Source organism: Brachionichthys hirsutus, chromosome 13 (assembly GCF_040956055.1).
Source record: "Brachionichthys hirsutus isolate HB-005 chromosome 13, CSIRO-AGI_Bhir_v1, whole genome shotgun sequence".
NCBI lineage: Eukaryota > Metazoa > Chordata > Actinopteri > Lophiiformes > Brachionichthyidae > Brachionichthys > Brachionichthys hirsutus.
The window spans coordinates 8,793,616-8,809,654 of record NC_090909.1 but is presented as its reverse complement, the minus strand read 5'-3'; the positions used below and the strand labels follow the sequence as shown (position 1 = coordinate 8,809,654).

General features: G+C 42.0%; 1 protein-coding gene across 2 annotated transcripts; it reads left to right on the top strand.

The window, feature by feature from the left end:
- The first annotated feature begins 13,007 nt into the window (after nucleotides 1-13,007).
- LOC137903239 (cbp/p300-interacting transactivator 3-like) lies at nucleotides 13,008-15,236 on the top strand. 2 transcript variants are annotated; one of them, XM_068747382.1, is made up of 2 exons: nucleotides 13,008-13,172; nucleotides 14,514-15,236. In XM_068747382.1, exons 1-2 carry the CDS (start codon nucleotides 13,008-13,010, stop codon nucleotides 15,234-15,236), a joined length of 888 nt encoding a protein of 295 aa, XP_068603483.1. The 2 variants fall into 2 exon arrangements, with proteins under 2 accessions (XP_068603483.1, XP_068603482.1); XM_068747381.1 differs by having other exon boundaries at nucleotides 13,008-13,181.
- The last annotated feature ends 803 nt before the right edge of the window (nucleotides 15,237-16,039 follow it).

Sequence of the window (16,039 nt, the reverse complement as noted above, 5' to 3'; positions counted from 1 at the left end):
AAAAAGTGGGGTTATTGCAAAAATGAAGAGACGTCAAAAGTAGAAGTACTTTTTCTTAGATACGCGTGTTTGTGTGTGTGCCTCTTTAACACAAATGGCCTTGGCATTATGGACTTGAAAACTAGTCTGATGTATTTCAAATATGCTGTTCTGACAGGAGGATCAGCCGCGTCGGTGGCTGTCTAGTGTAGTTTGGATACTCCCTCTGTATGTGCAAGTCCCCTCTGGGTGTGCCCCCCCCCCCCCCCACACACACACACACACACACAACACAAACGCATACAGATCAGCTCAAGGTTAGGTTCAACCTTATTGTCATAACACATGTACAAATACAAGGTAGCAAAATGTAGTTTAGCATCTAACCAGAAGTGCAATTACTAGACAGACATATACAGGTTAAAAATATTTACAGTTGTTATGTACACATATTTGGTAGTATGAACATTCTATACATCCAGACATAATATATGGGTTTGATGTGGATAGATATTGACATAATATACAGCTCAAGTTGAGACTGTACATTTTCACAGGTGAGAACAGAATGTTGTAGACATACGTAGTACGTTCATGTAGACATAAGGGAATATATGGTTATGTTGATTTAATGACATTAGAATTTGCAACCAAAATTACCCACACCTTGCAAAAATATATTAAGTGCAACACCTGAATCAACAAAAGTAGGAAATGCTGGAAAATCCAAACACAAACACACGGAATGTAAGTGTTGCTGCTCTAATCTTGGGTAAACATGCAGACAAAAGTACCAACTCAAACTTGGAGCCGTATTGCATATTATATAAATATTGATTATTGTGTACAAGGGTTTAAGCCATGCTCTTAAACCTATAATTTGCAACTAATGATATGACTGGTCTGTTTTAAATCCTGTGTTGATGATAATGAATACTATTGTCCGTCAAATGCTCTCCACCTCATTAAGGTGCATTGTAATTTGGCCACAGCACTTGTGATAAACAGCAATGCTAATAAAAGTCATAAAATTCGACTTCGAGTCAGAGAAGATCTTAGGTTGCTTTGGCTTGTAGCACCCTGCTAAAGAGTGGATATTGGGGGGGTGAGGAGGGGATGGGGGGAGCCACGCTAACTATCTGTTCTGCTGAATCTCTTATTGCAGCTGAGAGGAGGCAAACAAAGACGAAGCCCAACGGCTCTCTCACCGCATTGACAGGAAGCCAGGTTGGGCTTAGATAGAGATGGGGGTGGGGAGCAAGGGAGGAGGAGGAGGAGGAGGAGGAAAGAGAGAAGGAGACCAAAACCCAGCAGGTGTGCTCTGCCAGCATGTAATGTGTCAGCATGGCTCGGGGCCGAGCCCACTGGAGGCTCTACAGCATAGACACATACACTCAATTTTCAACAAGGTCACAGCGATGTTGATTCATCTTTAATATTGCCGTTAATTCGTTCAACTCACAGCCTTGGCAGAGTCCCACCATCTAGTATAATTTGCCTCCAAAAATTCCACACACACACACACACACTGTCAGTGTGACTAATTATTAAACAGAGGGCAATCGGTTGAGAATCCTCATTCAATAACAATTTCAGTCCAAGTTTCCCTTAATTTTAGTGCAGCGTTGTTCTTAATAGCGTGGATTCCATAAAATGTGTCAGTCAGGAGATACATTGTTTTATAACAGGGCAAAACAGCCTGTGAGAATTTGTAGTTTGTCTAAAACCTCAGACCTCATTAAAGTTGTACTACAATATGTGAAATGAATACAAGCAGTGGGCCTTATGCCACCACATATATCCCACAATGCAATGCAGTAGTGACGACAACAACATTGAAAAATAACGGCAAACAGGTATCTCTTGTGTAATACTAGTATGTTTTTTTAATAGTTTTAGGAATTAAATGTCTTTTTTTCCTCTCCATTAACTCCTATTCATTACAGGCTTGGTGTGCCTTTGTCCCACCCCTGCAGTCTCTTTGCACGCAATGAATCCGTACTGCTGTATGAGTTTGTTCCACCTGCGTGACGCCGAAAGGGGCAGCAAACAGCATCGAAACAGGCATCTGTGTGAGCGTTTCGTAATAGCACCTGAAGGTGTGTCACATATTCCCGGGAATGCAAATATGCGGGAGCATCAAGTACTCCATTATTTGAAGAACAAAGAAAAGGAGGAACGCCAGCTGGTCGGCTTTTATGCTCCCTGTTGTGTTGCGTGTCACACACCTCTTAAAGACGTGGAACACATGCCGGCTTAGGTCAGTCCAGTTGGAACAAATAAGCAAAATGACCGCAAAGAAGGGAATCCACTTTTATGGTTTTGCTTAATGCCTGTCAGATCAATCAACCTTAAATTAGGACTCATGAAATCAGGACAAGGATTAAGCGAAAGTCTCAACAGCGCTGGAACAAAGTTCTTTGCTTCAGACACCGACTGTGGTTGTAGTGTAACGTCTATACATGACTGCTACCTGCTACTAACTTTTGCATTTTCCAGTCCAGGCCGAGTAGTGCTGTTCCTCCACATTTTCACACAGATGTTTGGGAACATGTTACCACCTCTGCAGCTGTCAAAGAGGTGGTATTCATAGCATTCACAAAAATCACTTGGGATAAAGGCATACTCGGACCACCTTGAAAACGCTGTGTGAATGGTGCTAATGTAAGATAGTCTTGAAATCCAATTTCACACCAGTAATATTTGCTGTATTGCAGCCCAGTCCCATAAAGCCATGGGGTACCAACGCTCCTGGGTGAGGTTACGTTCGTCTGAGAGCTGCATATCTCACATTCCAAGTAGACAATGGATAAACCAAGATAAGGCAACATTTGCAGACTGCCACTCCTTTGTCGCTCCCTTTTGTGATTTGTTTAAATTATATATATATATATATAACACATTACTGACTGTTTGACCACTACAAGGACCAAACAATCAACTATCAAGGATACAACAAAAAAATGTGTCTATAAACTTTTATTATTATTATTATTTATTTATTTATTTTCTGAATCACATTTTTGGGTGACAACAGTTTCGTGGCCAGATGACTATAGTTAGGATATAACAAAAGCTGAGAGGCAGCCACATTTATTTATTTATTTATATTCGGGTGAATTTAAAATAAAAACTAAAGATACATTTCATGAGCTGTGAATCACTTTATTTGCTGATGAAACTGAAAGCACATATAAAACATGTTGCTATGCGACTGTTATCTAAATAATCGAACTGCTGAATATTGTGTCGTGATTCCAGTTTGGAGTGAATGCTAAAACTATGACGCATTAACAATAACTTTATATTTAATGTTAAAAACACTGGACTCTGCTTCACTATCACATGAAAGTAAACAGTGTTCATGTGGTTCTCGAGCATCCTGATGCAAAGGTGCCTGTTTTCCCCTTTTGACAGCCTTCCTTACCCTATGCCCCCCCCAATCCACGTGCTCTCGTTCATCCAGATGGGTATAAGCAACTCTACTATAAGCAACACGTGCGGCCATCCTAGCCCCCTCCCACCAATGCTGCCACTTCCCTCCTCGCTCACTGCAAGCCAACTTTCCCTTATCCAGCCATCTTGCTCGGGTGATTTACTCAAGCCTGGGAGACATGTGATCACCCTGCTGGATACCGAGAACTCCAGGCAGCCAGTGTTGTGGGAGGGGGGGAAGAGATCAGAACAAGGAAAACAGTCTGACACAACTAGCCGACAACATGGAGATTGTGCCAGAAGACACTGATTGTTTTAACAGGAACCAGTTTAGAAACATCCAAGTCCAGTATTTGAGATAAACTGTAGGTCTTGTAAAGTTCAGTAATGATGATTCATGTTCCAATGCTCAATCATCAATTCCATTGTGTGTGTATTCTACTGAACTTGAGAATAAATGATAGTTTTGGCTTGTTTTCCATATTGCTTGCACAATTACGCAGAGATTCCTTGTGGGATTTCATGAATTTATAGCTGCGGGCTGCTTGTTGCAAGGATTAAAGCTTGGAGTTGATCTGGTGTAAATGGGAAGATCCACACATTGTCTTACTGGGATTTTCACATAATTTCTGTCAGTTACACATGAACTGCTGTTCCAAATAATTAGCTATGAGCTGACAACAGGAACATGGAATATGAGAGCGTTTCAGTAATATATAACTGATGTAAAGTGAAGTTATTGATAAGAAAAGGAACATGCATAGACTTAAAATAAACCAACATATTTAATGAAAAGTCTAATTGGTCTGAATAATTGCGAAAGATTTTTCCTGTTGTTTACGTAAATTACATTGCAAACATTTCGAAGGAATTTAGATATTTCACAGAATCTGATTTTACCAAGACTCTAAAGTTTAGACTCTAAACTATGCTAAGATCTGATCTTTTCTGGGAGGCTCCATCCATCCATTGTCTTGTAGTTCGTCTCATCTACAGCAGCTTTTCTGCCTTGCGGGTCACGGGTGTTGCTGGAGCCTATCTCAGCCGGCTACGGGCGAGAGGCGGGGCACACCCCGAATGTTTCGCCAGCGAATCGCGGTCTGGGAGACTCTTTCACCTAAATCCTTTCTTCCTTCTTTACGGACAATGCAGAATGACCCTGGCATATGTTTTGACTTTCTATTGGATGCTTTCTGCTATCTGACATTCAACACTTACATTTTATGACCCAGACCTTAAAAGTTGAGTGCATGAGGAGCACGGCATTGAAAATATACAGAACCATAAGTTTAACTGATTTGACTCTATTAAACTAGCTTTACAGTGAATGAACCTCTAAAGCAGAGTTACAATGAAATATAAAATGATTACATGATTGAGGAAGCACCCATCTGAGCCCAGCCGGCTTATAATCCATAAACATAAAATGTGCCTAAAATATAACTCATTGCAAAAGAGTCTTCTCCCTGATCCCTCTGAACTGCTAATGGAGTATTCCAGACTGTTCTTACTCTTTGATGTCAAATGCCAATGTTTGTCAAGCTCCTTGTGGTCTTTATGAGAATATTAAGAAAATAAAATGTGCAATATATTGAAAGACACTGAAACAGCTAGGACAAACACAAGTTTCAAGTTTCATGACCGAGGTAAAGAAAGAGCAAACAAAATAACAGGGCGGAGATACATCATTCCAAGAGGGCTAAGAATAGCAAACTGAACCCTGTGCACCAAGCACTAAGTTCATAACTAGTCTTGGGCAAAGAGCAGAGTGAGTCTCTGCACGTTGCCAAAACATTGCCGGATCAATATGTACGCTGAGATGAGAACATTTGCAACCATTTGGCTCCAGCTCAAGTTCATATAAAGGTAGCCAGAACAGCTGGGCCCGAGTTTGAATAATTTTGCAAAAATCCTGACTAGTAATTTCTCACTAATGACTCGAAAATGGCCTATTGTTAACCATTTTGAAAAACACACACACAAAGAATCCCATGTAAAGAGTTGCTTGCAGTAATTGTGTTGCCAGTTTTGAAAAATTGGACAGCTTCCAGAGGTGAAAGATTAACCTGATAAAAGGAGAAAGATCCTCTATACACTGTCTTCAATGATTTATCCTTCACACAAGGAGGGATGTTCATCACAGAGAGTGACTTTACAGAGCCTGTAAAGACTATCTCTGGCTTCAGTTGCTGCTGGAGTGTCTCTACTGTGTTTTATTGCCATTTGGAGAAGTACATCACCTGAACTCGCACCCAAAGCAAACACATCAGCACTGAGAATTTGCTCTAGATATTAAACGCTCACGCACTTTTTAGTTCATGCTTTCAAGACTGACGTTTTAACGGTACACTAGACAGTATGCAAGTGTTAGCAATCTCAGCTCAAGGTCCATTGAGTGCCTGTTCTCGGGCTTTAGATGGCCTCACCATCCATCCTAAATCATGTGGTGGAGCTTCAAGAGTGAAACCTCATTTATGACTCTCATTCATGCTTTTTAGATGATATCCAGCATCGGTTTATGTCAGCAGCAAAGTACAACAAGCACCCACTTTCAGACCCGTTCAGAGACCGGCATGAACAGAGCCTTTCAAATGTCTTGTGTCAATGTGTGCATGTTTTCAGAGAGATAGATGGATAGGGACAATGGGCGGGCAAAATGAATCAATCTGTCCCTCATGTCTTTTTTTAAATCTTCATTTATTTACCTATTTTATAGTAAATACACATTCTATTTAAATGCAACTGGCATATAACCAAGTATACCTGATTGATCTTAAAAGAAAGAAAACAAAATAGATAGGTTGATACTTGATAGACAGAGAAAGCCGGTTTGCAGAGAAGACTGAAAATGTATTCATGTAAATCAATTCAGTAATAACATTACTCAGTAATGTCAACATTTCAATATAAGCCTTTCAGTCAATTTGTATTTACAGTTTCACTTCAGCAATCACATTTCTTTTGCTTACAGTGAGAATTCTAATTTGTTCACTGACAAATTTGACCAATTTTGAGCCATCTTAAATCTGACTTTTAAGGTACGAACAGCAGAGGAGGTGTGGAGGAAGCTATCATATCTTATTATTAAAAAAAAATGTAATTAACATGCAGGAGAGGCTCAGTCTAAGTACAAAAGCCAGTGTAACATTCTCTATGCTGTGACGATGACAGTGTTGACCTTGCTGTTCAGCTCAGAAGGGTTAGATTGGTTATGTTCCTGACACAAACTGTAAAAGCCCAGAGTCAACAGAGCTACAGGCAGTCATTAGTTGTAAAACTGGATTTCTGCAAGAACGGGAGAAGGACCATTAATGGGTTGATGCAGGCCATGTTTGTAAAGGAGAACTGGTTCTCAAGCATTTTACCTGGTCAAATGAATGTGAGCAACAGCGCTGTTATTATTTTGGGCTGAACGTGCGTGTATTAAAATAGTTTGAAAAGGTATAAGGATAAACATGTAGGGAAATAATACAGAATAATAATAACAAACTATATCTGTTTTCACTAAGGTGAGGGAATTACAAATTTACACAGAATAAAATGCTTGATTTACCAAAATTATATATATATATACTTATTTATTTTACAATTTAGCTCCACTGGGCTCTATAGCAATGCAGATTGACTGGATGACTGGAAATCACTTTTGGAAATACTTTTTGTTGTTGTTGCTGTTTTATTATTTTTATTTGAGTATTTTAAATGAGAATGCAAAGTTTTATGTTTTGATTATTCCTTTTATCTACTGCTCTACTCTTAATGACTTTTACCCTGTTTATCACACAAAATAAGAAATGGGCTGAAAGTTGCGCTTCTCTTGTCAAAATAAATATCATGCTTGTAACGTACATGTATCTACAACTCACTGTTGTCATTCCCCAGTAATATATGCAAAGGGAGTATGTTGGTTTTATGACTCCACCCTGAGGTTGAATCTAACTTTGTTATGTAAGTGCATGCAAATATACTGTGTGTGGCCTTTCCTTAAGTACATTTAAATGTATTTCATTTGAAAACTCCAAGTTATTTTCAGTGGATCTACTTTCTACCGAAGTTGTAGTTTCTACGAAACCATTGACAGTTTAGTCAAGGGATTATCCAGAGTAGCCATCTGAAAGAGTGTGAACTCTCCTAACCACCACTGGACCGAGGAGAGGCATTTCAGATCTATCAGCATAGCAGATACCTCTACGGAGGCAAGTAGAAAACATGTTTTACATGTCTTATTTCAATTATCCTTTTGCATCGAAGCAGAATAAGAACCAAATCATTATTAGAGTTCAGCTTCAAGAACATGGGAATGGTGATAATTCTCTTTAAAAATGAGAGTTTTGTGGTAATTATATATTCAGTATCTGTTAAAATACAATTTTCCGGGATGTCCCAGCATGTCTTTTGCTATAAAAAGTTGTTTTGAAAGAGAAACCATTATCACACCAGTTTCCTGTTGCAGCTTTGTGTACATTCACATTGTGTGTATTCTGCAACCGTGTGTGAGGAGATGACAAAGAGTTAACAGGATCAGACCTGATCTGGCCAGGCAGGCCTTGTGAAGGTTGTTTCATGCGGGTGTGTGTGTGTGTGTGTGTGTTGGGGGTAGTTGTTGGCCAAATGGAACTGCTAGAACACAACAGCTCACACCGAGAGTCCCAGGAATTTGGAATCAGACCCTCCCCCTCTGTGCAAACACAGACATTAGTAGAGAAACGGCACCTCAAGCACACAAGTATGACATGGGTGTGCATGCACATACACACACACACACACAGGCCAGTAAAACAACATATGGCCTTGTTTCTGGTACCTGCAGCAGCAGGTGGGACACGCCTCCCTATTGAGTACTATAAGAGGATGGGAAGGAAAAGAGAGGAGGCCTGCTCTATTGTTGTACACACAACAATGAATACTGGGGACAAAGACATATGCGGGTCCCATTGTCATCTTCTGTCTAGTGTTAGTATGACGGAAGGAATTCAGTTTGTTTTATCGTATTTAAATTGCACTCTTAAGGCTTTTAAGTGAGTCAAAATGTAATTACATTTTGTATAATCCAAAATAAGATCAAGACTTTGATGGTTTGGAAACATCCAGAGAAGAGACAGGGACTATATCGGTAGAAGGATGCTGAGGATGGAGCTGCCAGCTAGGGAACAGGACTAGATGTCGACCCAGGAGAAGATACATGGACGTAGTGAGGGAGGACATGAGAGTGGCTGGTGTTGGGGAGGACGATGCAAAGGACAGGGTGAAGTGGAGAACGTTGATTTGCTGATGCCATTCCTGCCGCAACCCTCTGCATTGACCGGCTCACCGACACTGGCTGTGCTATGCTACCTGGGATTAGGGATCAATGGTTAAAATTTGTCTGTGAAATGTTTCCAGGAAATTATAACTTGAGGATAATATTATTTCGGAAAGGGTAATAGTGCAACGCTGCGACAAAAATGTTGCTTTATCCAACTTTTGTCAGGTTTACCGTAATTGATCCATTTTCACATTCACGGAGGATGAATCTTAATACGTTTCTGATACCCTGATAATCTATCGAGTGCCACTTGACATTTCTGATTCAGGGAGACATGTCTTGAGATCTGGCACGCAAAATGGTATTGCAATCTGCATGTATGTGAACACTTCCTATCGTGCAACCTAACGTGAAAACAGTCATTATCCTCTTATTTATCATAAATGGCGGAAGAGAACTGCAAATGAAATACAAGACTCATATCATACTTCAGAAGCAGGTTATGTAGCCGCGGGAAAACATAGGAACATATTTTACTGTACCTAAAAGGCAATTTATTCCCGTGACCTTTTTATAAATCTATTTTGTGGCGCCCTGTCGGGATGAGGGCTAGCAGCGGAGCGGGAACGGCAGCTCGAGAGGCGGTCTGTTGTGATTAGCTCATGTGTGTCTCTGCCCTTCTGCTAACAATAATTGCCTTTTGCAAAAGCTGCATTAATCATGTTGTGACAATACATAAAGCCCTTGTTGGAATAAGCGGAGGGGAGACAGTTGGTGTGAATGGACAGGGGGGGGGGTCATGAACAGGGAACAAGAAGCAGTGAGTAATGTGAAACCTGGACGTACATGATGTGAGGGAGGGAAACAAGAACATGAGTAGGCTTGGTTGAAAGACACTGAGACAAACATTCTCAGAGAGAGAGAGAGAGAGAGAGAGAGAGAGAATTAATCAGTGCTGATGTTGTCTTCGTTCTCGCAGTTGCACATAAGCAAATTACACACAATTCATCCTCCTACCTTTGCATAGATGATGTGGTCATTACTTAATGTGACACACAGTCCAAAGACACAATGATACTGGCTCAAAGGATTAGCCTGGCTGAGTCATAACAGCGATGAAGCGCAGCCCGAGATTGACGATCAATAACCCAGAGAAAGTGTTTCATTGGTTAACCGTCAGAACACATTTACTGTCTCAGTTGGAGTCGGCGTGTAATTCTCAGACAAGCAGATGAGGTCAAATTAAACAGACGAGTCTGAGAGGTTGTCACATTATTACATGCAGCCATGTCTAACAGCGCTTGACATAATTCAAAAAAATAAATCGTTGAGCACATGAGAAATACAAAATCACACTCTTGCCAACAAGATACAAATATGTCCCCGTAACACATTGCTGTCAGCTTCTCAAAAACTAAACTAAAAGTGAAAAAGTGGCCCTGCGATGAGCTGGCGTCTCATCCGGGGTGTACCTCACCCGTAGTCAGCTGGGATATGCTTCAGCGACACATGTGACCCGCACCTTTGGATACACAGCTGAAGATGAGATTCAAGAAGATGTGTGAAGCTTTTTGTGGAACTATATCAGGAGCTATGACAGAAGACACTGGGTAGGATGCACCATGGACAGGTCACCATTTCGTCACCAAGAGACTAACCACCGTTCACGCTCACATTTCACCTGCATGCATGTCTTCAGACTGCTGGAGGAGGTCAAAGCGCCAGAAGGGAATCCACACAGCAGGCCTGAGGAGGACATGCAGCCCCCAGGTCTGGATACAAACCCAGAACTTTTCCTCCTTGCGAGGCGACACTGCTAATTGCTGTCACAAAAAACAACAACAACACAAAGCTGACTGAAGCAATGGACTCGTCACTGCTCATAAAAAAAAAGCTCCTTCAAAGAAAGGTGGAAGCTGTTGCTAGAGATCAAAATGCAGTTATACCTCCTTAAAAAGAGAAAAACACACAATGGTCAAGTGATTCAAGCATTAGAAAGCAGCTGGAAGTCTGGCTGGCTTCAGGGGCCCAAAATAGGACACATTCCTCCGCAGCAGAGGGTGTGTGTGTGTGTGTGTGTATGTCAACAGGAACACATACCAAGCTCCTGCTGAGGGGGGCTTGACTCGCTCCACACAGGGAGGAAGGCCAAAACAGAAGGACTGGATGGTGCATGTTCACCATGGAGCCAGATGGAGGAGGTTTCATTCACATTGTGTTGCCGTGGTTGCATGTTTCAATCAGCATTTCAAGATATCCATCGAGATCTGAACAATTCCCATTAGTTTAAACATGATATGAAAGGAATTAGTACGCGGGCCATTTCACTATGTGAACCTGGACTTTGTGCGAGATATTTTAGAACAGTAGAAGACATGAACTGATATCAGGTCCCATCTAATCCTTTGTAAATATACATTTATGTTGCCATGCCTCGCCCTTGAATGTGCAGAGCTTTTCGCTGTGTGTGAGGAGAGTCGCAATCTTTTCCACTGGAACAGTCCTCTGACCAGTCATTGGTCTGCGATGTTTCATGTGACCTTTTTGCTTCTTTTTAGCTAAAAAAGAAAAGAAAATGCCAGGTAGATTTGGTAAGTAGTGAAATCAAAAATGAGATCATCTTCTGCAATATGCTGGAACATGTCTGCTCCGCTAAAACAGGCACAGGTGGAGGTGAAATCCCATATGGATCCGCAGCCCACATGAAAACACAAAACTGTCTTCTTTTAGATTTGCTTGTTCAGTCGGGTCTCACAGAAACGCAGTTTGACGTAACACCAAAATGCTATTTAACTCTTGTACTGACTTTGTATTTTGCCATTTCTCTGACACACGGACGATGGGTTTATCAGCGACGCACGACACTACTGTCACCAGGATACTTCACTTTTGTAATTAAGAGTTGAATTTTCTCACATTAAAAATCTTTCACCTTTGAAGTTTGGCTTTTATTTGGTGGCAATAAAACTCATCATATCATACCATATCAATCCTGACGTGTCATCACACTTCCTGCTTGTGCAATCCCGTCTAAAAATAACATTTATATATGCAAAGTGGAAACGTGGAACCGCTGTGTGCATCGTGTTGACTATAGATTGTTGTGTCCATCGGTTGCATTCAAACTTCTGAGATCAGTCATATAACGCTACACCCAACATGTTTTTGATAATCCATAAGTACGATATGTTGTTCTTGATCTGGGCTTGCTACACGTGGACAGGGGTGCAAGTCAGTCAGTTTGCATAGACGCACTATTGTGGGCTGGTGAGCACCAGCCAGGCAGCTTGTCGGGAGGACAGCCGTAACTCCATCCGTCATGATCCCGGTCATGCTACCACACCTATATGGAATCCTTGCAGATGCCATTTTCTCACCAACCTTTTCATAGGTGTGTGTTAGTTTAGCAAGGACGTGCAGGTCAAGTGGGAGTAGTTGGATACCGTCATCACAGCTGTAACTTAAGTAAAACTGGTTCCTTCTACTCCACGCCAAGATTATGCAATATGGGAAAATTAGGAACAAGCAGTTTCACTCAAAAAATACTCAAGTTGCATTGCGTCTTGGCTTGTTTGTTTACACGAGAGCAGCGTTTTTCAGGACCTGAAAATGAAAGAATTTGAAAGCGGACTCTACAGTTTACATTTTTTGGGAAAACCACGTTGTTGTTATGCCAACAGTCAAAATGCATCTCCTCTGAAAATGATGTCACAGCCAAAGCTCCGTGCACATCTTCCACGGTTTCAGTCTGGTGTGCTTAAGCGAATAGAACACTGTGGACAAAAACACAATGTCACACTGTCCAGTTTGGTTTGTGCTGAAGTCTCTGTTGAGTGTCTTCGGTTTGCAGTGTCAGCTGGGATAATCTATCTCTCATGAAAAGACATGTGGATGGATGATTTTCACAGATATTGGGCGCACAAACGAGGAGCGCCCTTTGATTTTTTCTTTAAACAATTTTTTACAATTTTACAATTTTACAATGATGATAGCACCTTCTCAGAATGATTTTTCTCTGCTAGTTATGTTGCGCCTGCAGCCTTGAGGAATCGGTCCCTGCTGCTCTTTAAACAGAGATCTTGCAGGTAACAGAGTGAGGATCATTACGGATTAGAGCGGAAGGGTAATGAAGGCAGGCGGCAGTGAAATCTCTCCAGGATGGAGCGCGCCTCGGCTCTGTTGCGCTGCTGCGCGGCGCTCTGCTGCCCCGGTGGATCAGTGGAGGTAGTTAGTGAGGGTTTCTTTGCACAGTGATTAAGGGGGGGAGGACCAATGGCAACAAAGGAGACGGAGAGGACGGTGGCTCCTCCTCTCCCTATCTCTCTTTCCCTCTCTCTGCGCTTTATAGATGCATATAATCCCCGAGCTGACCCAGAAAACAAACTCCTCTGACTGCCGAAACGCCACAGAGTTTGAATCCGCCGCAGGGCTGCATGAAGCCGAAGCATCAGCTGGAGAAACAACCCCGGCACTGATCCGACTTCTCCCGACTGATTCCGCATTCATCAATCGGGTACGTGTCGTCTTTTAGCAGCACTTTGCCTCTGAGCTGCGGAATTATTTTATTTTATTTTATTTTGTTTTATTTAATTTCCCTCTAGAATAAAAGCAGGTTCATTTGTTCAGGTTCTCTTTACCACTTTTCTTTATTTTACTTGCAGTGCTATTGCGTTAATAACTCTTGTGTTGCATCGAATAAGCCCATATATGGATATTTAATAATAATAATAATAAAAAAGAGGTTTTATGCTTGTCTCACAATTCCTGGAATTATTATAATGTCTGTTTACAAAGTGACATTTGGCTGAATGATCTGCAATACAGATAGTGGGTAGCATATAGTGTATAATTAGGCTTAAAGAAAATTCTAAGGAGGACTGAGGCTACTGAAGGAAGTGTTCTGTTTTATCAGCATTAAAACGGTTGGATTGTTACAAGCAGTCGGGCGCATCAGGGAAGGAAATCTTTGGGGGGTATTTAAAATCCTTAAATGTATTATTTTTCTGTTAGATGTAATTTTAAACAGATGGGAGCATTCTTTAGATACGGATGTGTTTGTGGACACTGCTTAATCAACAATGGCAGCAAACACAAGAAACCGACAGCATTTAACAGTTCTAACATTTACATGATGTGTTTGTCATCTGTAGGTAACCTTAATTGGAAAAGCTTTTGTAATGACCGTGTGAAGACAGGCAGTGTGTGTGTGTGTGTGGTGTGAGGTCTGGATAAGCATTCCTCTGCGTCCTTTTGGCTACAAGGGTATTGCTGCCCTCCCTCGTCAGTGTGATATCCAGTGGTAATTCACTGATGGTGTTATTTAGAGGAGGTTGGTGATGGTTTTTTTTTTACAGGGATGCTTAAAATGTGACTTGAGGCTTTCATAAAGAAGGAGGAACTACAGTGGAGTGGTTTCAACACTTCTCATGTGGTTGATTTTTGAAAATCCCCCCCCCACACAATTTATTATTGCACTTAAATACATTTGATATGAAAGAAATGCTGTAGTAAATTGAAGCAGTGTGAGTTAAAAGAAGAAAAGTATGTTGAATCAAGCGTAACAAGGTTTGCGAACAAATAGTGCGTGGAGATGGGCGGTTCGTTCTGTTGCTAGCAAGAAGTCTGTAAATAGCATGCAAACATTCTGTCAATCAATTCCCTTGCTACTACAACATTTTTCACTTAACATTTAAAAGCATAGTTCCAGAGCTGAGTGGCCATCACAGGCTGAGAAGCGCTTCTTGTCATGAGTAAATTAACTGATAATGTAAATGGAATGCCCATTATTAATTAATGCAATCATGTTTTTGGTTCTACAGAGGCTCTAACTTGATGTGTTATATTATATGTTCAGGGTGACAGAGCAGCCATGGCTGAACACATGATGATGCCCATGAGTCACGGCTTCCGGATGGGCATGAATGGCCCTCCTCAGCACAACGGCCAGCCTGGCCTGCGCAGTCTGCCCAATGGCCAGGTGATGCACTATGGCCGCAACCCTCAGAACAACATGGAGGCTGCCATGAGACAGCGGCAGGGCATGGTAGGACCTGGAGGAATGGCTGGACCTGTGAATGGAGCTCCAATGGCCAACCACCACCACCACCAGATGATGTCTGGGAGCATGATGTACAATGGACAAGGTCCACAGCAGCAGCACCACCACCACATGCACCCTCAGCAGCAGCAGCAGCAGCAGCAGCAGGGCGCACACCCTCAGCAGTACCTTCCTGGCAACCTCACCTCTCAGCAACTCATGGCCAGCATGCACCTGCAAAAACTCAACACTCAGTACCATGGACACCCACTGGGCTCAGCCAATGGCCACCACATGCCCAACGGTGCTCAGTACAGGGTGGGTCCATCCCAGCTATCAGGCATGCAGCACATTGGTGGCCCGTTGGGGCTAAATGGCATGGACATGGATCTGATCGACGAGGAAGTTCTGACTTCACTGGTGTTGGAGTTTGGGTTGGATCGTGTTCAAGAGCTGCCAGAACTCTTCCTAGGACAGAATGAGTTTGACTTCATATCAGACTTTGTGTGCAAACAGCAGCCAAACACAGTGAGCTGTTGAGCAAAGTGGCCGGGAGTTGGTCCGGTTTGTTTGGACTGGACACCCAAAGAATGACTGAGCGGTCACAGTAGCACAGCGAGAGGAACAATCTCTCTTTTCTGTTTGGGTGTTTCTGTGTCTTTGTGTTTGACAGTGTCTCGTATGCCCTCACACTGACCTGCTTGCAAATTGAATTGTACTGAGAAAACAAACCAAAAGCACCAGGTGGCTCTTCATTGAGTCGATGGCAGTAAAGGTCTATTTTCTTCGGCCAAATTTAGGCATCATGATGCAGCAGGCTCTGTCTGCAACCATCTGGCCCTCAGCACATTTGACTGCAGTGCCAAGGCTTTGGGATAATTGTAAACTTAAACGCAACGAGGGAGCGCCTGAAAAGACCATCTGGATCTGCTAGATTCTGTGGCATTTATGACATATTTTCATTATCTCTGTTGACACCTTGAAATGGTAGCGGACATTTTTCTAAATTTGTAAAGGTAGTCTTCTAAAGTTGTTTATCCAAGGTTGGAGGGATTAAAAACAGATTTTCTTTCAAATAATTCCCATGTCGATTGAAGGCTGGCTCTTCAAAACTTGAGATTCTACAAGAATCGACACACTTCCTTGAAGAGCAGCAGAGTGTGTGTGTGTGTGTGGGGGTGGGGGGGTGGGGCTTGTGCAGCATTCCTGGTTGACCTGATGGGGTTTCTCTCGTATTGGTTCGGCGACATGTGGTACACAGCAGAATCATTTACCTGACTGATCAAATCTGCAATTCTGAAATGTATTACACAAGTGCCCAGCTAGTGAATGGCCCAAATAAT